The sequence below is a fragment of the Protopterus annectens genome, chromosome 5.part1 (genome assembly GCF_019279795.1).
Source record: "Protopterus annectens isolate FY-2018-M chromosome 5.part1, PAN1.0, whole genome shotgun sequence".
Classification (NCBI taxonomy): domain Eukaryota; kingdom Metazoa; phylum Chordata; order Ceratodontiformes; family Protopteridae; genus Protopterus; species Protopterus annectens.
Window position 1 is genome coordinate 664,629,350 of NC_056736.1, and position 23,341 is coordinate 664,652,690.

The window sequence follows — 23,341 nt, forward strand, 5'->3', positions numbered from 1 at the left end:
CAGGGAATCCAAATTTATCCATACCTGGACGACTGCCTGATACAAGCGGACAACAAAAACAAGCTAACAGAACACTTACAAAGAGTCATTTGCTTACTACAGGCCCTGGGATACACAGTCAATATAACAAAGTCAAGACTGATACCATCCCAAACAATAACCTTCTTAGGTGCAGAATTGGACACAATCAAACAGATGGCATTCCTAACTGCAGAAAAACAAGAACAACTTCCTCTCTACTTCTTGACATTAACAAAGCAGAGCAAACTAACAGCAAGGAAAGTACTGCAGGCCTTGGGCTTCATGGCATCCTGCATAATCCTGGTCCCCCATGCCAGACTACATATGAGAAAGCTACAGTGGTACCTAAAGAAATTTTGCACAAGGACATACCACCCACTTGCTTGGAAGGTGGACTCTCTATCCTTCAGTTGGAAAGGCCTGACAGCATATGCTTTCCCTCCTCTTCCTTTGATGCACAAGGTGCTATTGAAAATCAAAGAGGAACGTCCAAGGATAATTTTGATAGCTCCAGACTGGCCAAGACAACATTGGTACCCATTACTAAGGAGCATGTCCCGGGGGAGAATGTGGACACTGCCCCTGATTCCCTTGATGTTAACTCAGAGCGACTACAACATCCTGCATCCAAACCTGAAAACTCTGCAACTGACTGCCTGGAACATTACATAAGAGCAGCTAACCCAGATTTATCCCAAAGGGTTAAAGACATTATCCTAGAGGCCCGCAGGCCCTCAACAAGAAGGAACTATGCAGGAAAATGGAAAAGGTTTCTCATTTGGAGTATCGAGAGGGGCAAAGATGTGTCAAAGGTAGACATTGCCAACATCCTGGAGTATTTGGCAGAGCTATTCCATACAGTCCTGTCCTATTCCTCCATCAAAATACATGCATCAGCTATTTCTGCAGAATACAGCTTCGATCCACCTGTCTTTTCACATCCTCTACTCAGGCAGTTTCTCAGAGGAATTAAGAATGTAAAACCTCCCAGGAAACCACCATTGCCAGCATGGGACTTGAACTTTGTACTAGAAAAATTGACACTCCCCCCTTTCGAACCAGCAGCAACAGCAGATCTTCAACACCTATCCTGGAAAACTGCTTTCCTACTGGCAATTACCTCAGCAAGAAGGGTTTCTGAACTACAGGCTTTGATGGCAGTACAACCCTTCCTAATCTTCCATCAAGATAGAGTGTCCATGAGAACTAATCCTACATTTATGCCTAAGGTGGTATCCAGAGTGTCTTTAAACCAGGCAATCCACCTACCTACCTTCTTTCCCAATCCACAGAACAGGGGGGAAAGACTGCTGCATACCTTGGATGTACACAGACAGTTACGCTACTACCTGGACAGAACCAAGGGCAATAGAAAAACTGACCAGCCTCTGGTAGCATATGCAACAGGAAGGGAAGGAAAAGCAATTTCCAAGCAGACAATCTCCAAGTGGATAGGAAATTGCATTAGATCCTGTTACTCCTACCATGGAAAGCAAATTCCACAGAACATAAGGCCTCATTCTACAAGGGCTACAGCCACTACCACAGCTTTCTTCAGGAGTGGCTACCAAGGACATTATAGAGGCTGCTACTTGGACCTCCATGCATACATTTGCCAAGCATTATAACTTACCTTTATACTCTAGATCCTGAGCAGGGTTTGCCACTGCTGTTTTGCAAGGGATCCTAACTACACCATAATTTCTTCTTCCTCCTCCCCTAGTTTGGCTATGGTATTCTACCCATTTAGGACTGCAGATGCATCCTTGAAGGACATAGTACAGTTTTGTACCTACCATAAATGTAGATGTCCGAACAGGATAGCATCTGCAGTCAGGATTACCCACCCTCCTTCCCCTCTGTGGTACTCCTAGGGTATTTGCCCACCTAATAGCTAGCTGGGGGGGGGGATCTCTTATGGTGTATTTGTTTGTATATATGTACATACATGATAATTTTATGTGTTTGCCTTCTACTATTTGGAAACATTGGCATTTATCCAAAAATTTAGCTATCCAAGAGGGCAACTGGCATCTGGGGCAAGAAACACTGAGGAAAATGGCGTCGGCTGATGCCTTTATACCCGAAGAACTGCAGCTATGACGTCGGGTGAAGTGCGACACCAGCCGAGGCCAGACCCAGACTTTGGAATCCGGCCGACCGAAGGGCTGCCTGACGACAGGACAACCCATTTGTAAGGACTGCAGATGCTATCCTGTTCGGACATCTACATTTATGGTAGGTACAAAACTGTACTTTCTGCACACTCAGCTCCAAACTTTGAATCTTGCAGCGTGGTTAATCACCTGAATTCACCCTTAGCATCCCTCAACAAACCTGTGATGGATGTCATTTTGGAGGCGAGAAGGCCTAGCACTAGAACATCTTATGCTGACAAGTGGAAAAGATTCTGTGCCTGGAATCAATCACAAGGAATAAGCACAGCAGTGCCCAGTATTCCTCAGATTTTACAATATTTAACTGAGATGCTTCACAAGGGCCTGTTCTTTTCTTCCATAAAAATCCACGCCTCAGCCATTTCAGCTCATTAAAACACAGAACCTCCCCTCTTCTCTCAACCTCTGCTAAAGCAGTATCTCAGAGGGGCCAAAAATGTAACACCACCCAGGAGAGCTCCAACCCCTGCATGGGACCTCAATTTTGTATTGGAAAAACTCATTCTCCCTCCTTTCGAGCCAGCTGCTACTGCAGACTTAAAATTTCTCTCCTGGAAAACAGCTTTCCTTTTAGCAGTCACTTCAGCTAGAAGTATTTCTGAATTACAGGCTCTTATGGCAGTGGAGCCTTTCATTATTTTTCATGCGGACAAGATGTCTCTCAGGACCAATCCATCCTTCATGCCTAAGGTGGTATCCAGTGTGGCTCTTAATCAGACCATTCATTTGCCAACTTTCTTTCCCAATCCACAGAACAAGGGGGAGCGGATTCTGCATTCATTGGATGTACATAGACAACTTAGATTTTACTTAAACAGGACAAAATCTCTAAGAAATTCTGAACTACTACTGGTGGCATTTCCTGCAGGGGCAGAGGGAAAGGCTATTTCAAAGCAGACGATTTCCAAATGGATAAACCATTGCATTCGTTTCTGCTATAAGCACCATGGTAAAACTATCCCCCCAGGGGATCAGATCTCATTCCACCAGGACTGCATCTACTTCTACAGCCTTTCTCAGATGTTCCTACCAGAGACATTCTAGAAGCTGCTACCTGGAGCTCAGTTCATACGTTCACCAAACATTACCATTTATCTTTCTTCTCTAAATCCAGAGCTGGCTTTGCCACTGCTGTCCTGCAGGGCCTTATAGCTGGTCCTAATGCTGTATAAATCCATCCTCCCAACCATAGCTTTGGGAATCTACCCAAATATAATGACTGCAACAGTGAAACACGAAGAACATAGTACAGTTGTGTACACCATAAATGTAGCTGTTTGAGTATATTCACTGTTGCAGTCCTGGTTACCCTCCCTCCAGCCCCCTGTTTTCCTCTTACTACATATATATATATATATATATATATATATATATATATATATATATATATATATATATATATTTTGCTCCCCATTTGGGGGGGCACCTGACATCTGGGGCAAGAAAAACTGATGTAATGGCGTCGGCTGCATGTTTTATACCCCTGATGACCTGACGTCATGGAAGAAGGGACAACAACCAATGCAGGACCCAAGACTTTGTTAATTAGGCCGACTGAGGGCAACCTTCCAGCAGATTACCCAAATGTAATGACTGCAACAGTGAATACACTCGAACATCTACATTTATGGTAAGTGTACACAACTGTACTTTCCCCTTCCTTTAGCATTATCTCCAGGAGGAGCCTTGGATTCTGGACCCAGTTCCAGATCTCCACTCTTACATCAGGAATGCTGCACCCCTCCCTTCATACTCTCAAATTAACAGCTTGGCTGCTCCAATTCCAAACATACCCAGGCTTCCTAACCTTTCCTCTTCAGTAAAACATATCCTGATTTCGTCTCATAAGGCTTCAGCAAGAAAGATTTATTAGAAGCAAATGGAAAAGATTTTCTTTATAGGCCTTAAAAAATAATCACATCGACCCCTTTTCTCCCCAGTAGCTTCCATTCTTCAGTTCTTGGCAAAACTATTCAATAAAGGTGCAGCTGCAGCTACTATTCGAGTTCAATTAGCAGCGATATCCAGTTTCCATTTAGGTGAATCAGGTGTCAATGTAATGTCCCACAAACTATGCAGAGCCTTCCTTAAAGGTACCTTTTTATTGAGACCTCCTATTAGAGACCCTCCAGCACCATCGGACTTGAATTTTGTCGGGTCTGTATTAGAAGACCGAAGGCGCATTCTTTCAAATGCGTCTTGGTCGAACTTAAAAGTCTGAAAATGCAAAATATTGAAGCGGCTTGGAAAAAAATCGCTGTTCTGACACTTCGACATTGTAAGCATTCGCTTACATAAGGTCAATCAATCACCATTCACTTTTTCAAGCATTCGGTGATTTAATATAGACCCAGTTTTGTCTTATCCCATTTAATTATTCCCGCATTCGAGCCTGCATCAGCATGCAATCTCAAATATCTAACTTGGAAAACGGTTATTTTGATAGCTATTACATCTGCTAGAAGAATGTCAGAGCTGCAGGCATGGTCAGTAATGGCCCCCTACATGCTTTTCCACAGAGACAGAGTATCCTTACAAACAAACCCTTCCTTTCTAGCCAAAGTATGTTCAGAATCTAATTTGAACCAATCCATAGAACTACCATTTTTTTTCCCAAACTATGAGAATAAGAATATATGTTGCACCAACTGGATATACATAGACAATTATGCTCCTACTTACATAGGGAAAGGACTTCAGAAAATCTGACCAATTATTTGTATCCTTTTTAGATTCAAGGAAAGGTGCTTCAGTTTCTCAAGTGACACTTTCAAAATGGCTCTCAGATTGTATAACCTTTGTAAATCTCAAAACAAAGGTTTGTACCATAAAGTAAAAGGTCATTCTACAAGAGCTATTGCAACCTCTTCCGCCTTTCGAACTAGACTACCTATTGATACCATTTGTGCTGCAGCAACACGGGCAAGGCCACATACCTTTATTACTTATTACAAAGTCGATTTGGCCTCCAGAAACAGGGCCTCCTTTTGTTCCTCAGTTCTGAGGAATGTTCTCCCTTGAGCCACCCAAGAAAGATGGTGCTAGGGATGCTGTCCCCAACCTAGTAAGAATGAAGGCAAGATAGGACAACAACACATAAAGAAGTTATGTAGTCACCATAACGTTCCATGTGTGTTGTCCATCTCACCTTCATTCTTACATCCCACCCTCCTTCCCCCAGCCTTTTGCTCCTGGAAGACCAAGTTGATACAATTGTCTACTAGTGTTCTCGCATCTTCTTGATTGCTCTATTAAGTGAGAAGCTTTTTTTAGTTTTGGAATTCCTTTGTATAGTTGCAAACACGATCTGGGGCACTCTCCTAGTGCATGATGGGATAGAGGATAGCCACACACTAGTGAAAGACCACAAGCTGGTATATAAGGCTGAGTCTGATCCGAGAATCGGATCCGAACCCAACCTGCTAAGAATGAAGGCGAGATGGACAACACACATGTAACATTATGGTGAGTACATAACTTCTTTTTTTCGATGCACCCCAACACCTCTCCGCTTTAAATGACTGCTTGGATGATAGGACCTTAATTCCCTTTAGGCAGTTGTTTACCGAGTATGTATATCAAGTAATACTTGAGGCAAGAAGGCCTGCTACTAGAAAATCATATATTAGCAAATGGAAAAGGTTTTCTAGTTGGTGCCCACAACAGTAGCCAGCACCTGTTCAGGGCTAGTTGTTCAATGGGTTTACAATATTTGTGTGAGTTATTATCGTATGGCCTTTGTTACTCCTCTATCAAGGTTCTTTTATTGGCCATTTCAGCATGTCTGCCCATAGATCCTCCTCCACTTTCAATTCACTCTCATGTCAAAGATTTTTTGAAAGGAGTTTTGTATGAGGTTTCCAAAAAAAAAAAAAGCCCCTCCCTGGGATCTTAATTTTGTGTTAAAGAAGCTGTCACTCTATTTGAACCAGCAAACCTGGCTGACTTGAGGTTCTTAACATGAAGAATGGTTTTACTAGTAAATCAGGAGATTCCCAGTACCTGCCCCTTACCTTTATGTCTAGGGATCAGGTCATCACTGCTCTCTCAAGGGCAAAATATAAAGCCTCCATGGGACCCGATAACATCCCAGGCTGCATCCTACATGAACTCCGCCAGGAAGTTGCAGCACCATTAGGCGGCCTATTCAACCAAAGCCTGAAGTACCAGCTTTGTCTCGGCTGAGTGGAGGACAGCCACCATCATCCTTTTACACAAAGGTGGAGCATCCACCTGTCCGTAAAATTGTAGACCTGTCAGCCTAACTACTCTGAACCTGCAAGGCCATGGAACGGATTGTCATGGACCTCATTAACAAGGACATTGGCAACCTCCAAAACACTCAATCCCACACAGTTTGGCTTCATCAAGGGGAGGTCATGTCTGTTAAATTTGGTCGACTTTTTTGAGACAGTCATCAAAGCCATGGATGAGGGGAAGACAGTGCACACTGCCTACCTTGACCTGGCCAAAGCCTTCGACACTATTCCTCACTCGGGCATAATAGATAAACTCTCTCAACTAGGTATCAATTCGTATGTTACCAGATGGATAACTAACTGGCTCACTGATGGAATCCACTTACTCAAAATAGGGGAAGCCACCACAAGCAGTAGACCCGTATCAAGTGGTGTACCCCAGGGTTCGGTCTTGGGGCCGCTGTTATTTGGGCTATACTTTTCTGAGGTGCAGGCCAAAACCAGTGGGCTGTGGCTGACAACGTTTGCAGATGCCTGCAATCTGGGTGCTATCATCAATTTCCGTAGTGACATGGACATCCTCCAAGAGGGTCTCACGCAAACAAATGACTGGTGCCAGAAGCATGGTCTCAAGCTGAATAGAAAAAAATGCATCATCATCCCCTTTGGGGGAGAGTGATGTCCCCACAAATTTATCACATTAATAACAACGTTCTAAGCATGCAGTCAGTCATGAGGGATTTGGGCACCCAGATTGATAGCAAGCTGACTTTTGACCACAATGTTGTTTCCATTGTACGGAAAGCTTTCTACATGGTCCACCTCTCAAGTAAGGGTATCTCATCCAGGGACAAGGAGGTCATAACATCCTGGTATTCTTCCCTTATAAAGCCCATTATTGAGTGCAACGTCACATTCGTCATGTACCGCACAAAGCACATGCAGCAGCTGGAGAGACCACAGAGGATCCTCACCAGGAGAATCCAGTGCCTCAAAAATCTGCCGTACAAAAATAGGCTAAAAGCCCAATCCCTCTGCTCAGTTTCATATAGGCTCCTCAGAGATAACCTCTGTCTGGCATACAAGGCAGTCTTGGACCCCACCTTGATGGGACTGCTGCATATCCGCAAGTCAAGCTCTACATGAGTAACCCGCACGGGTGGCCTCAAACCTGGTCTGTGACATCAATAGGACTTGACAGGGACAGATTTGTGTCCCAGAGACTCTCCCATCTGTGAAACAGGCGCCCCCTCCACGTCAAGCAGATTACCTCTTTACCCCTTTTTAAGTGCAACCTGGATAACTGGATGGGAAATAGAAAATACATCCCTAGGATTCCACCAGTGTTCCTGCTGGACAAGGGCATTGGGTACTGATTTATTTATACATGGGCTGAACTCTTGGCTAGGCTTATAAGGGCCAATAGCCTAGTAACCTCCTATGATTCCTGTGACCTCTGCAAGAAGAGTACTCGAGTTGCAAACTCTTATGTAGAGTCACCCCATCTCAGTTTCCACAGGGATAGAGCTTCTTTGTGAACTAATCCTTCTTTTATGGCTAAAGTGGTATCAGAGTTTACATTAAGCTAAACTGTCCATTTCTCCAGTAGGACAACTTGTGTGAAAACAGACAATTTACAAATGGCTGTCTAAGGCTGTTACTTTTGTTATACTATTCCAGGCAGCATCAAGTCCCACTCTACTAGGGCCTTGGCTTCATCTGTGTCTTTTTGGACATGGTTGGATTCTAGAATTTTTCTAGAAGTTGCTACTTGATCCTCTGTACATACTTTTACAGGGCACTGTAAGCTTGATTCCTTCTCTAGGTCCAGATTAAGCTTTTCTCCTGGACTCTTCTCCTTCCACCTCCCAAATGTAGTAAGCTAGGGTTGTTGTGTCTTTCGGCTTTTCCGGTTAGGGGTCGCCACAGCGGAACTCCTGTCCGGTAATGATTGGCAGTAGATTTTTCCGTGCCGAGTTGCCAGCCGTGACGCACAGCCTTCAACGAAGGTACGCCCATTCACGCATGTCTCCACACACAAGACGCTTTAGCTGAGAATCGAACAGGACAACGTCTTACTGTGAGGCGACAACGCTACCGCAGCACCACTACTGCAGTTCATGTAGTAAGCTAGGGTAATTTACCAAAATAGCTAATGCTACTGCAGCATTGATCAATATGATGAGCATCGTACAGCTGTGTATGTAAACTTACTGTAGCAGTAGATGCTTGATCTCTGCTGCAGTAGCTGTTTCCCTTCCTCTATCCCCCTTGTTTTTGATGTGTGGTTTATTTTTTGTTCTTTCTAGCAGTGTCCTTTTAGGCTTGGCCTCCCTGTCTGTGTTGACAATAAAAGTTCTGAAGGGCTTGGCATGTAAACTTGCCTTTTAGTCAGCTGCCAGAGGGTTTGGACATGTGGAAGGTGCCCTGAAGGTTTGGAAGCTGGATGGTTGTTATATCCTTGGCAGGATGTAACCCATGTAGCTAAGGCTACTGCAGTAGTTCTCATTCGAACATCTATTGTTATGGTAAGTTTACATGTACAACTGTACTATAAACTCTGTTGAAATCATTTTGAATGATAGCTTTTTGTAAAGTACAATACCATCAGTGCAGTGCATTTTCTGACTGGATTACAGCTGTTGAAATATCAGGTCTGATGTTGTTAATCTTCATTCGGAACCAACTCTGCCGGTATAACAAGCTCGCGCCAGCCAAAAAAAACCTCTCTAGCTAAGCTTACCCATAGTGCCCCTCTCTTTATCACCTCAGATCTCGTTTGCCGCATGGATTATCAAGACGCGTCAGGCCAGCTCTTCAGCTAAGTGGTTTAGATTTTCTGTTCCTTTTTCAATACTATTTCTGCTACCCTTCAGATTTTTCCCTTCTAATATTACTATTAGTAGTCGTTGATAGTTTGCTTACCCCTTTCTGTGTGCTTGAGTGAGTTTTTCCTTATTTCTGACAAATTATTGGTATTTCTTCATACCATTGCTGGTACAGACCCCTCCCTTACCTCTTTGGTAATTATTAATACCATTGCTGGTATTCCCCCCCCTTTCCTTCCCTTTACCTACTGGGTATTCTCTATTACCATTGCTGGTAATAGAAAATAATCAGTCTTTCTTTCCTTGACTATGTGTGTGTCTCTGTTGTCGTCTACTGCTGTTCTGACAGGGCCTTTCCCTCATTGCTGTTCATCATCATCATCATCATCATCATCATCATCATCATCATCATCATGTGACTTGGTATTTGAATTGTAGACCATTTGTGATAATTGCTGATAAGAAGGGTTTAAACAGTGTGATAAGTGTAGCAGGAAAATGCCAAATTCCGATGGACATTTATCCTGTGTTTATTGCCTTGGTGTTCCACACTTGAAAATTCAACCGCTATGTGAACTATGTAAGGGCTTTAGCACCCACACATTGGTTGAGAGAAAGAACAAATTAATATTAAAGGGTCTCTTGAAAACGCCTTTCTTGGAGGCTTTATCTGAGGGGGAGGTCTCAACCACTCCTAAAAAGGAACATAAGAAGAGGAGTCAGTCTGTTCCATCCTGTCCTCATACTAGTGGATCTAAATTTGCCAAGTCCTCCATAGAACCAAAACCAAAACATCCAAATTTGACTTCTGCACCTATCTCAGCACCGGACCCTAAAACTCCATCTATGGTACCGTCCTCAGCTACGGAAGCGATTATGTCTTCAACATCTACGGTACTGACCACCGCTATGGTACCACTGCCCCTCTTGGCACCAGAAATAGTCTCCCCAGTTCAGGTCATTACCCCCCCCTCCAATGCAGCCTTCTGGTCCTTTGACCACAGTGCCAAAGGGCAAAACCTTGGCTCGGACCCGGTATTCCCCATCGTAAATCCCTTTCTCGGACAACAGTCGAGTCCATTTCTTGAATGGGCTGATTCTGCATCGGGGATGTCAACCCACTCCACCAGTAGCCTTTTGGAGCTTGACGTAGTGAGACTCGTAGATCAGCTCATTGCAGCCAGAGGAGTAATACTTCTTCTAAATCCTTCTCCCACCTGGAGCCGAGGAATTTTCTCCACAGACTCTGACATATATTCCTCCTTCAACCTCCCTGCAGGTATTGGAGCCCTCTGCTGATGCCTATCCCGGATCCTGCTTCTTCGGTTTCATTGGTACATCTCACCATGGCGCCGGAGCCTACTCTATGGACCTCAACTCAATCGGAGCCAACCCATCCTCAAGATCATGACTGCTCTGTCAGCATCGTGACCCCTAGTACAGTGCCATTTATGGTTCCGGTTGCTTTGAAATGTCTGAGTCCTCTTGCGACTCCCTCTCGGGTGGTGGGCTTGTCAGAGCGGGGTGTGACCCTGTTTCTGAGGTTGTCTTTCTCTGTTCTGGGCTCCCATCCCTCTTCGGGCGGGCCTGCTTCCCAGGTGATGGGGAAAGGACACTTGCCTCAGCTGGTTCCTTCGGTGCCAGAGTGCCACATATACATGTCCTTTGAACTGCAGCCGACACAGTCCACTACCCTGGGACATGGAGCATGGGAACCTCAAGATACCCTACCACAGGGCACCCTCTCTTAGGAGTCCTCTTCACATGCCCCTGCTGAGAAATCGCCCCGTAAGAGATCGTGCAGGAGGAAGTGTGTGGATTCCCCTGAAGAATCTCTTACCGAAGATACAGACTATGATGAGGGGGAAGGGTCCCCATGATCATCCCCTGAAGATGTCTCCTTTGGGGACATGCTAGAAATCTTAAAGCAGCGGGGAGACTGAAAACCCTCTAGCCCTTCCTCTGAGGAGTCTGTATTCTTGCAGACTTTCCGTGCTCGATCCTCTAATTCCTGGGTGACCCTGTCTGCAGATTGTGTAGTTCAGCTCATCGTACAGCATGCCTGGAAGAGTCCTGACACCGTTGAGCATATACCCCGGAGACCGGACAAAATTCTTTCCCGTCCAGAGGATCACCCTCATTGGTCCAAAGGCTTGGCAGTAGATGCTGTGGTGGTGGCGGTGGCTACTAGGAAGGAACTCGCCAAGGAGAGTTCTGCTGTCCATCCTCCAAACAGGGAGTCTCAGCGATGGACAGACTAGGGAAGTGGGTGTATGCTTCATCGACCTTTGCCATTCGGTCCTTGAATTACTTGGCATACTGTATCCGTCTGTAGAGAGACCTGATTGTGGAACTCTTAGAAACCCTAGCAGGAGCAGTATCTGATGAAGTACGTAACAAAGTTGCCTCACAGCTTGCCACCCTGGAATCCATATCTAATTCATCCATGCAGTTGATTTCTCATACTACTAAAGGGGCGGCTAGAGCAGCTGGTGCAGGCGTTGTCATGAGATGTCCTGCCTGGATGCACTTATGTGACTTTGCAGACCCTTTTAAGTCTTCCTTTGTAAACGCTGCCATTGGCGCTTTCTCACTTTGTCCAAAATGTAAAAGACACATTAGCCAGGTGTGAAAAGGACAGGTAGACCCTGTCTGCTGTGGGCATGTGTTTTTCCACTCCCCAATGATCCTACTCTGGGAATCTGAGGAGTGGAAAGATGTGGTACAGGAAATCCCAGGGACCTTTCCCTGACGCACGGTGAGTTTTCCCCCTGGGGTAGAAGGGGGAACGTGTCAGGAAGATGCCCCTACTGAGGTAGAGGGGTCTGCGTAATCAGGCATCTAGACATTCTTTCTCTGGACAAGCCCTGTCAGCGCTCCTGAAGAGCGGCTCGATTGCCTACCTCTGGAAGTAGTCTGGGGACAGTTTTCTCTGCACCACCTTGCCTGGCAATCCATAATGACAGATTCTTGGGTGCAGATGATAATTACCAGAGGTTATCACATCCCTTTCGATCTTTTCCTGAAGCCGCAAAGGCAAATTCCTGACATTCCACCAAGTCAACGGGATGCAGCAGCTCAGGAAATTCAAAAGCTGCTTCTAAAACGAGTCATCCAAACAGTCCCACCAGACCAGATAGAATCCGGATTTTACTCAAGGTTCTTTTTAGTGCCAAAAAAGACAGGGGACTGGAGGCCAATTTTGGACCTCAGCATCCTAAACAAGTTTGTCAGACAAAATTCTGGATGGTCACGGTTCAGTCTATCCCCCCGTTCCTGGAGAAAGATGATTGGATGTGCTCGATGGATCTCCAGGATGCGTATTATCACATAAAAATGGACAAACCCTCCAGGAGATTCCTCCTCTTCTGGCTGGGAGCCAGTCACTACCAATTCCGAACGCAGACCTTTGGTCTCTGTACAGCCCCCAGAGTGTTCACCAAATGCATGGCAGTGGTAACAGCTCATTTGAGACTGAAAGGATTCTGTGTGTTTCCATATTTAGACGATTGACTCCTTACAGCCCCTACCAAGCGCCTGCTACTTCTAGCCTTACATTATACCAAAAAGCTAGCAGGATCCTTAGGGATCTCAGTAAACGAAGGAAAGTCCAAATTGATACCTACTCAAAATCTAGAATTCATAGGAGCAACGTTTGACACTCGTTCTTGCCTAGTCACCCCCCCACTTCACAGACTCCAAAGACTAAGGTCTCAACTCCGGGTGATACTCTCTCAGGACAAGGTCTCAGCTCATGCAGTCCTTCAAATTCTAGGATCAATGACAGCATTGATTACTGTAGTTCCTCTAGCAGCAAGACTACACATGAGACTCCTACAATGGCTCCTACCATTACAGTGGTCCCCTTTAACTCATCCTATGTCCTTTCTGATCCGCATAGCAAATCAATGCAAACAAGACTTAAATTGGTGGATGAAGCCAGAAAAGTACCTCTGGGGTTGTCCCTTCTAACCCTCTCAGTCCAAGGCCGTAGTGACCATGGGTGCACCACTGATGGAGTGGGAGGGGGCATTTCCACGGAAAGACAGTCCAAGGTACTTGGTCCCCCCTGGAGTTCAGCCTGCATATCAGTGTTCTAGAACTGAGGACAGTGCTTCTAGCATTGCAAGCATTCCAATCTGTCCTCCCGTCAGGGACAGTTCCTATCCAGTCGGACATGTCCCATAGTCTGGTATATCAACAAACTGGGGGAACCAAATCCTACCCATTGTTTCGAGAAGCCATGAGAGTTTGGCAATGGGTGATATCTTCCAACTGCTTTCTGATAGCAATGCACATTCCTGGGGTTTCCAAAATGATTGCAGACAAACTGAGCAGATGCATTCTCCTGCCTCACGAGTGGTCGCTCAATCCTGTCATGGCAGCGAAGCTCTTCAGCCGTTGGGGCCAGCCTTGCTATGATTTATTCTCATCCCCCACAAATCACAAATGCAGCAGCTACTTTGCCCTAATCCCCCCTCAGGGGGGAGTCCCCGAGGGACCCTCTAGTACACAATTGGCCAACAGGACTTCTTTATGGTTTTCCTCTTCTTCCTCTGATTCTACAATTCCTAAAGAAAGCTCTTCGCTTGAGAAGCAGAGTAATCCTCATTGCATCCTGTTGGCCCCCGACAAGTTTGGTTTTCCTTCCTTTGCCCTCACCTTGCCCACCAACCGTGGATTCTGCCTCCAACTCTGGAATTGCTATTGCACCCGCAAGGGTTGATCCATCCAAACATATTATGTCTCAAGCTGACAGTTTGGTTTCTCTACTTCCAGTAACTGCCAGGCAGAATAATCTATCCTCCCCTGTATGAAAAATTCTTCTGACTTCCCATAAACCATCCACCAGGAAACTTTATCTCAGCAAATGGAAAAGATTCATAGTTTGAACGAAAAGACTAGACCCCTTTTCGGCTTCGGTTAGTTCTGTACTGGACTACTTATCGAATCTCCTCCATTCGGGGTAGCTTCCACTATTCGAATACATCTGGCGGCTATCTCAAACTTCCACAATGGCTTCCAGGACTCCTGTTTGATATCTCACTGTCTTTGTAAGACCTTTTTGAAAGGCATCTCACATATTAGACCACCCTTCAAGGAACCAGTCGAACCTTGGAATTTGACACTAGTTCTACAATCCTTGACTTATCCTCCCTTTGAGCCTGTTGCCGTTTGCAATATGAAGTTTTTATCCTGGAAAACTCTATTCTTGGTAGCAATTACCTCAGCAAAGTGAATATCTGAACTACAAGCTTGGTGCATAAAACACCCTTGCATGTTTTTCCATAAAGACAAGAGTATCAGTTCGGACCAACTCCGTTTTTGTACTCGGTTATTTTGGATTTGACTATTAATCAATCAGTTGACCTGCCAGTCTTCTTCCTCAATTTTTCTAATAAAAGAGAATATTGTCTGCATTTGCTAGATGTGCATATACAATTATGTTTGTACTTGAACAAGACTAAATCACTACGAAAATCTGACAAATTATTCTTAACCTTCTCAGGACCAAAACTGGGAAAACCCGTTTCTAAAGTAACTTTAGCTAAATGGCTGAGAGATTGTATTTCCTTTGCCTACCAGCAAAACAAAGTCCTTCTACCAACTAAGGTCAAAGCGCATGCAAACAGATCAGTTGTGAAATCTGTTTTCTTCCATTCAAGAGCTTCCATGGATGACATTTGTGCAGCAGCCACATGGGCTACTCCTCATACACTTAACCACTCATTACAAATTGGACGTGGTCTCCAGGGGGAGAGCATCCTTTGGCTCAATGGTGCTCAGGAATATCCTTCCACAGGGCCTCCCAGCACATAAAGTATATAGGGACTCTGTCCCATCCGTCATGAATGAATGAAGATTAACAACATCAGATAAAGAAATTATATTCTTACCATAAGGTTCCATCTGTGTTGTTGATCTTCGATCATTCATGACATCCCACCCTCCTATCCCCTCCAAAAGACTCCTGGAGGTTTGGATTTTGCCCTAGCTTCATGATAGGGAATTTGCTGAGACAAAGCCTCTGCTTTCCTTTCTTATGGACACACTCGATCTGAGGTGATAAAGAGAGGGGCACTATGGGTAAGTTTAGCTCGAGAGTTTTTTGGCTGGCGTGAGCTTGTTATAATGGCAGAGTCGGTTCTGAGGAAGGAACCAATACTCATCAGTCATGAATGAATGAAGAACAACACATATGAAATGTTATGATAAGAATATAACTTCTTTATCTGATGTTGTTAAACTTCTTTTTATGTATAGGGAACAGAAACCAATCCCTAGAACAGAACAGTGTAGCATCCTGGTAGAGAAGGCCCCTACAACAAAGGTTAAGTTACTTGAAGGCAAACCTGATTACTGTATTTTTCTGTACCCATGCAGTTTTTTTTTACTTCACTGAAAGTGACAGGACACAATTATTGTTGCCTTGCAAATGCTTATGAGATTGGCAAGTAGTTCTGAATTTATAATTTTCACGGTGTCATTATTCTTGTCCCTCATCCGTCTCTCAGCTGTAGATTCCTTGTCTACAATGTAGGAATATCTACAAGTTGTAATGCAACCCTTATTAGTCACAAAGCTGATTTACTTGTGAAGTATCAGTTAGCCAGGAAATTCAGAACCTCTGGTCAGGTCTTCAGTTTTATTTAATTATTTTGTTTGCTAACTGTAGGTTCAGTCACTCGGTCACACATAGAGGGCTGAATCTTCCTAAGAGTCTTCATCTAATTGTTTTTAGGTTTGTTTTCCTTGCGTTTCTACTTGCAGTCTAACTGGGCAACTCTCTTAAGCAATGCACTTGGGTTATCTCTGAAAAGATTCATTTATGTCTAGGTAGGCTTACCTGGAAATCCAGCTGACTAGCTTAACTAAAGTCTTACCCAAGACATCAAAAGGATAATTAGACTTTATCTAGTTTTGTAAGCTTCTAAATTCTGGAACACATATGCTCATATGTTTAACCTAAAACTTGTTTAAATCCAAATTAAAAGAGGGCATTAAAGGAAAGCAAGTATGTATACCCATATAAAAACCCATTCACTGTACTTGTTAACCTTTGCTTTCATCTCTGCTTGTTAGAACCAAAAGTAGTGAATTGTTGCCAATAGCTGGATCTACTTTCAATTTTCGAATTACTGAAATATTGAACTTTACATTACCGAGACGAAAAAGCTGAAAGGGCAAATCATTCAAATTGTAAAATATCAAATTCCTTAACACCAAAAAAAATCCTGCAGACCTCACTGAATACATCTGACACCCTATACACTTCTGTGAAAACAGATATTTAAACATCTCTCCCAGATATCTAAAAAATCATAAACCAAACAATATTTAAAGTATTCCACATAAATCACCTTAAACCACACTTTCATTCAAACAAATAAAACTATATCAGTATTTTAATTTACAAGTTACTACTTCAAAAGTTTTATTATAACTGCCGTTACAGCCATACATTGCCAATTATCTTTCCATTTTTTTGTTAAAACTGTGTCCGAAAAAACTTTTGTACACATCTCAAAGAAAACTGCACTTTACTTTGTTGATATAGTTTGCTTATAAGCAATGCCAATGCTGCTGTGAGTGTAATACGCAAATTGGTATCCACTTCTTGGATGTACGCAGCAGAAAGTATTAAAGTAAAACCGCCACATTACAAGTAACACCATTCAAACCAAAGTAGAAGTTAAATAATTTTAAACTAATGTTTGACATTTATAAGAATTGTTTTCAATGTTTATACAGGGAGGCAACCCCCCTGCACCCCCTATATGGGAGGAGTACCCCCTGCAAAATATATATAACAACTCCGAGATTGCATTAAACTGAAGGAGAGGGTAGACTTAACGATCTGGACTACATCATGATCTGCAGACAAAAATATAATGATAGTTCAGTGTCATAAGATGCGATCTTATGCATTTTTGTTGTTTTGACTGTTTGGCTTTTCTGTTTCAGTAATATGAAGTTCGTTTTTTCGGTAATTCAAAAATTGAAAGTAGATCCCACTGGACATATTAGTGGCTGACTTGTTTATTCTGGACTGGCACTTCTAAATAGTCTGTAGTTAAAAAGATATAGTCGTAATTGTTTTATGCTATAATGCTGAGCAGCCAACAGCATGCAATAGTTTACTGTTTGCGTAACTGTATACTTTAACAGCTTGTTTTCGTGTCTTGGAATTTCTCACAGGGTTACCGTATAGTTCATTGGTCCAGTATGTAGTACCCACTTAACATATATTTGAGAACAACAACTGACTTGTTAGTGTTGTCTTTAGCTAATGTGTGATTTTTCTTTCTACAGATAAGTAGTAAAGATGAAGATTTTTTAGATCTTTCCGTCGATGTGGAGCAAAACACATCCATTACTCATTGTTTAAGGTAAGGCAGGTGAAATATATTGATAAATATACCCTACTGCTTGCAGGTGCATTACGTGCAATATAACGCAGTCACTTGTTTAATAGGCATTCTTCTCACAAATTAAAGTGTTTATTGCTTTCTTATTTATTCTACTCTTTTGTCCATGAGGCAGACTGTCACTCAACCCAACTTTTTGGTCATTTGAGACTTCATTGCGAGACCCTCTGATCTTCCTCTCACAAGGCTATGTAAGGAGAAAGTCACGGTCAGTTGCTCATCAGGGGTAAGAATCCACCATATTACACACATACTCTGGTAATTGGACCACAAATGTCAGTATGACTCAATCATAGCACATGTGTGTAAATGACCTGAGGCATACCTCCCTAGACTATATGTAGAGACATCAGATTGTGTGTTCCAGGCTGATATGGCCCTAGCATTGCGCAACATTCTACCTTCTCAAAGGATGATGCCACAATACAAATGGAAGATGACTGACCTTTATAATTGGCTTAGTCTTTGGTGTCATTATAAGGAGGTGCAGTATTTTTTTTAGCAAGTAAGGAGGTGGTCACCAGACAAAACTACTTTGCCAGGGATGGTCTGCATCTCTTCCCTTTAGGCTTTCGAGCATTAACTAAAACATTATCCTCTCCCACAGTGCCTTTTTTAGGCAATGCCAAACTGAAATTATTTCCAACATAGCAAAACAACACCAAGAAAATCTAAAGGTGTCACTGCTCAATGACAGGAGTCTAATCAAGAAACTTCAGTCAAGTGATCCATACCTAGGGATTGCTGACATCTCTTTAGTCACCAAGACATGGTTTAAAGCAGCGGAGACCACCCTGGCAGTGCAAGGCTATAATGCTTCCACACATTTATACCAGCTACTACGCAGACAGGGACTAAAGATGGAAGTGTCTCAGTTTACATCAAAAATAAATATTTCAAGGCTGGCCAAACAGGACAATGCACTTGAGCTTTTCTGTTTTCAAATCGCCATATGCAAAATCCTATATCACTTCATGGCAAGCTATATCCCCCCCACCCCACCCCATGACCTCAGGAAACCCATAATATGTATTTCAGCTTACTAGAAACACCATCTAGTCCAGTAACTATATTCATTGGGGACTTTAATTACCCCACTATTAACTGGGAATCGTACATGACACTGAATATGCAGGCACAGATATTCCTGGATTTTGTAAAAACAAACTCCTTGGACCAAATTGTCAATATGCTGACTAGGGGCATGGACATACTTGATCTGATCCTCACCAATATGGAAGAGTGCTGCACATCCCTTAGTGTAATGTTCTGTCTAGTAAGGTCAGACCACGAAATGGACTCCTTTGAAGTAAAATTAAAGCTCAGAACCCCAGCTAACCTAATGTTCAGGAACTGTTCTAAGGCTAGCTTCCTACTGTGAAGTGATTCTTTGGCAAGATGTAAAACCCACTCTCCCCCAAACTGTGAGAGCACTGCAGCATATGTGGAATTGTTCACAGAAACTCTATACAAGCATGTTAGTCACTGCATAGAGGCGGCTGTACACAGCAAGTATAAGTACAGAATTAAATAAAAAAAAAAAACACGCCACCCTGATGGAAGCACATCAGTAGACTGTGTAACAAAAGGAAGAAAATCATGGCAAAAATTAGGGGATGTATTATCCAGCAGGATGAAACCATGCTCATCAAACTGAATAAATCAAAGGGCAAATAAAGTCTAGCCAAATATGAGGTAAATTTGTCCTCCCTGGCCAAGGACAACGGTAATGCATTTTTTAGCTATGTCCACACCCGCAAAGGTAATACACAGTTTTGCGCAGAGCTCATTGTTTATGGAGCCACCAGTACTGAGCCGGAAGGTATAGCAAACCTACTGACTGACTAATTCAGCTCTAACTTTACCCCATCCTCCCCTCAGAAAATACACACCCTATTTTGACTAGGGAATAGTCTATGCTCACTCTTTATCTCTCTCTTTCTGTTAGGCCAAGACCAGTGCATCAGTGGACCCTGGCAATATCCCATGCTGCATTTTAAATAGCATGAAACATAACGTATCAAGCCCTCTGGAATCACTGTTTAAACATAGCTTCCAAACAGACCTCATGCCTCATGAATGGAGAACAGCGACAGTCATCCCACTGCACAAAGGTTGGGCCATCTACAGACCCTGAAAACTTCAGACCCATAAGCCTCACTAGTCTTGTATGCAAAGTCATGGAAAGAATTATGTAAATGATCAATAATGACATTAGAAACCTACAGACACTGGACCCAACCCACTTTGCTTTCGTCAAGAATAGGTCATGCCTATTACACTTGGTGGACTTCTTTGAGAAGGTCAGTAAAGCAATGGATGAGGGCAGAACAGTTCACACTGCTGTTTTGATCTGGCCAAGGCATTTGACATAATACCCCATTTGGGCTTTGTTGACAAACTGAGTAAGTTAGGTATAAACCCTTAGGTTGCCGGTGGATAGCCAGCTGTCTCACAGACAAGACCCAGGAAGTTAGAATTGGGAAGTCCTCTTCTACAGAGAGACAGATCACCAACCAGAGACCCTCAGGACTTGGTCCTGTGACCACTCCTTTTTGACATCTACTTATTTGAAGTCAAGACCAACATAAAGGGCCTTTGACTGACCAAATTTACAGATGATTATAAATTAGGAGCAGACATAGAATCCACCACCGATGCTAATGCTCTCCAGGAAGGGCTGGCACAGACAAATAAGTGGTGTCAGTAAAAGTAAATGCCAGTAAATGTAAACTAGCATCCTTTGAGAAGTTATCCACCTCAGTAACTATCATATTGACAACATGCCCCCAAGAGTTGACCCAGTAGTCAGAGACTTTGGAGCACACACAGTATTCTAGCCCTTAATCATCACATGACTACAGTAGTGAGGAAATTATTCTTATGCATCTTAAAAACAAAGTTGTGGCATCTAGGTCCAAGGAGATCATTCTTCCACTGGATTCAGCATTCATCAGGCCTGTCACTGAGTACAGTGCTCCCTTTGGTATGTACCTAACTAGGCACACCCAACAAATGGAATGTCCACAGAGGTTCCTCACTAAAAGAATCCATAGTACAAGTAATATGGCTGTATGCAGACCACTTCAAAGACCTATCCCTGTATTTGGTCTCCTACAGGCTGTTTAGGGGAGATCCCTGTCTGGCATACAAGGGATTGTCCGACATACAAGGGTTTGTCCGACCTAATCCTGAACCTCCTGCCTATCCACAGAACAAACAACACCAGAATTACCAATTCTAAAGACTTAAACCTTTCATGTGATGCAAGTAGGACCTGCTAGCGAGACAGGTATGTATCCCAGAGAGGGTCTGTATCACATAGTGGAAGTTCCAGAACTCCGAACACCTAATGGTTGAATCATTATGTTCGAAGTTACAAAACTTCGACTACAGAAAAAAAACCTGACAAAGTAAATTGTAAGCAGGGAGGGGCAAGCCCCCCTGCACCCCCACACCCCTGCTACTTAAATATACCAACTCCGAGATCGCATCCCATTGAAAAAAATGGAAACCTCCGCTTATGAAGATTTCCATTCAAACGCTCGAACATTTACAAATTCGAATTTATGGTCTCAACTATATGTAGTTCGAATTTGTAAAAGCTCGATTACGTGATAGGAACCCTCCCAGAGACTACTCCTTCCCTGGAGCAGGCTCCCCAACCGTGTGAAGCAGAGCTCCTCCATAACTGAATTCAGGTGTAACTTGGACAGTTGGACGAGGAAGTGGAAATTCATCCCTGGTTTGGCACCTATATTTCTAATGGACACAGGCAGCCTGTAAATGAATGTTCATCGTGTTTCACTGTTGCAGTCATTACAATTGGGTTATCCTGCTGGCAGGCTACCCGCAGTCGGTCTGAATTCCAAAGTCTAGGTCCGGCGTCGGTTGCTGTCGCCTCTTCCCTGACGTCAGTGCGCCAGGGGTATGAAAGATGCATCAGACGCCATTTTCTTCAGTCTTTCTTGCCGCACGGTGCCCGAAGCAAAAGCAGTTCACAAGTGCTGGTCGGCCGATTCCTGAGATTTTCGTGCTCGAATTTCAGATCCGAAGTCTTCATTAAAAGCTAAGTACCCCATTGGGGAAACTTTTTTCTTGCTCCAGACCGATGTCAGAAAAAGTTAATAGTTGTATTTCTTATGGGAAGCAAATACCTCATAAGGACTTCCATTCTTGCTGTATTCCTTGCCTAGGCCCTGATCACGACGTTGCTAATTGTCAGTTTTGTGCTAGATTTAACCAACGCACTATTAAGCGTCGGTACGATTTTGCATTTCTCTATTTTGGCAGAAGATTTAATTACACAATGTCGTCGGATAGCCATCTGACTACCGCAATACAAAAGAAACACAAAGAAAAAAAAAAGGACAGGCATCCGAGGTCCAAAACTGACGACGAGGCTTCTTCTAAGCCAGTCGCCGGTACACCGGTCCTCAGTGAGGCGCTTTCGCAGCCCCTGATGCCTGCTACTTTAGAGCCGCAGGCTGCTTCCGACTCCCACGTGGAGCCGACTAGGTCGCTGGAAACTCAAGGTATTGGAACCTTGGAAACTATTCCCTCAGATGGGTCCGGAGCCGCTGAGCAGGCATCGGCTTCTGATGATGTTTTCAGGCCTACACAGTTATATGTTAAATCGACTTCAGCTTCAAATGCAAAGACTAAAGCACCTCTAAAGACAAAGAAACAAGTACAACAGCCCCATGGACAGGCCTCCATGCCCAAAAAAACAGATGCTGAAAATGGCCGAAGACCTAATTACTTTGATCAGGGGGTTCCCATCCCCCTCCTGATAAGAGGCCTAGGCAAGAGACAGAATATGAATCTTCAGATCAGGTTTCCATTTCTTCTGATTCCTCTTCTGATCAGGAATACTCTCTTCCTCCCTATGAGGATTCTGATGCTGAAGAATCTATTCCTTCAGCCTCTCCTCCTGAAGATTATTCTTTTGGGGAAACTCTGCATACCACGAAGGGAGCATTTCCACTGGGAGAGCCAAAATTATTCAGAATCTAAGAAAAGGCTCAGAGATTTCATTTTACTACCTCAGCACAGGCCCCTTGCTATTCCACCTGTGTTAGACATTGTAGATGATGTATTTTCAGAGTCCAGTCTGACTCCTGACTCTTTACCTCCAGCTCCTGTTAAGCCAGACAGATACTACAGGGTTCCTGATTCACATAAATTTATTTTTAAGAACCATGCTGCTGACCCAGAAACTATCTCTCAGGGTCCCAAAGGGGTCAAGGCTTCCACTGCAAAAAACCCTACCCCCTCTGAAGGGGATTCTAGGGCACTGAACAGATGGGGAAAAAAGATTTACACTTCTGCTACCTTGGCTATAAGGGCTTTAAATTGTCAGTTTCCTATGCTTAAATATCAGCAGTATATTATGTCACTGCTTAAACAGAAAAAGTTGATAAATTCTGAATGTGCAGAAAACAAAGAAATGTAGGATTTATTGCATGCAGCTGAACAAGTGGGAAAGCATACTTTGCAATGTGGTTTTGATTCTCTGGAGGCCTCCTGCAGGGCCGCTGTTACGGGTTCTGTCATTAGGAGGCATGCTTGGCTAAAGGAACAGAATTTGCCTGATCATGTTAAAGCAAAATTATTAGATGCTCCATTACAGCATGATACCTTGTTTGGTGTTAAAGAAAATGGAGGACAAAGCTAAATCTATGCAA

At 43.5% G+C, this 23,341-nt stretch overlaps 1 protein-coding gene across 1 annotated transcript in view; it reads left to right on the forward strand.

The window, feature by feature from the left end:
• LOC122803252 (ubiquitin carboxyl-terminal hydrolase 12-like) overlaps positions 1 to 23,341 on the forward strand; it is a gene marked incomplete at its 3' end in the record, with an annotated part of 535,227 nt that overhangs the window by 133,805 nt on the left and 378,081 nt on the right. The window contains 1 exon segment of the mRNA XM_044072845.1: positions 17,539 to 17,615. Coding sequence (XP_043928780.1) covers positions 17,539 to 17,615 — 77 coding nt within the window.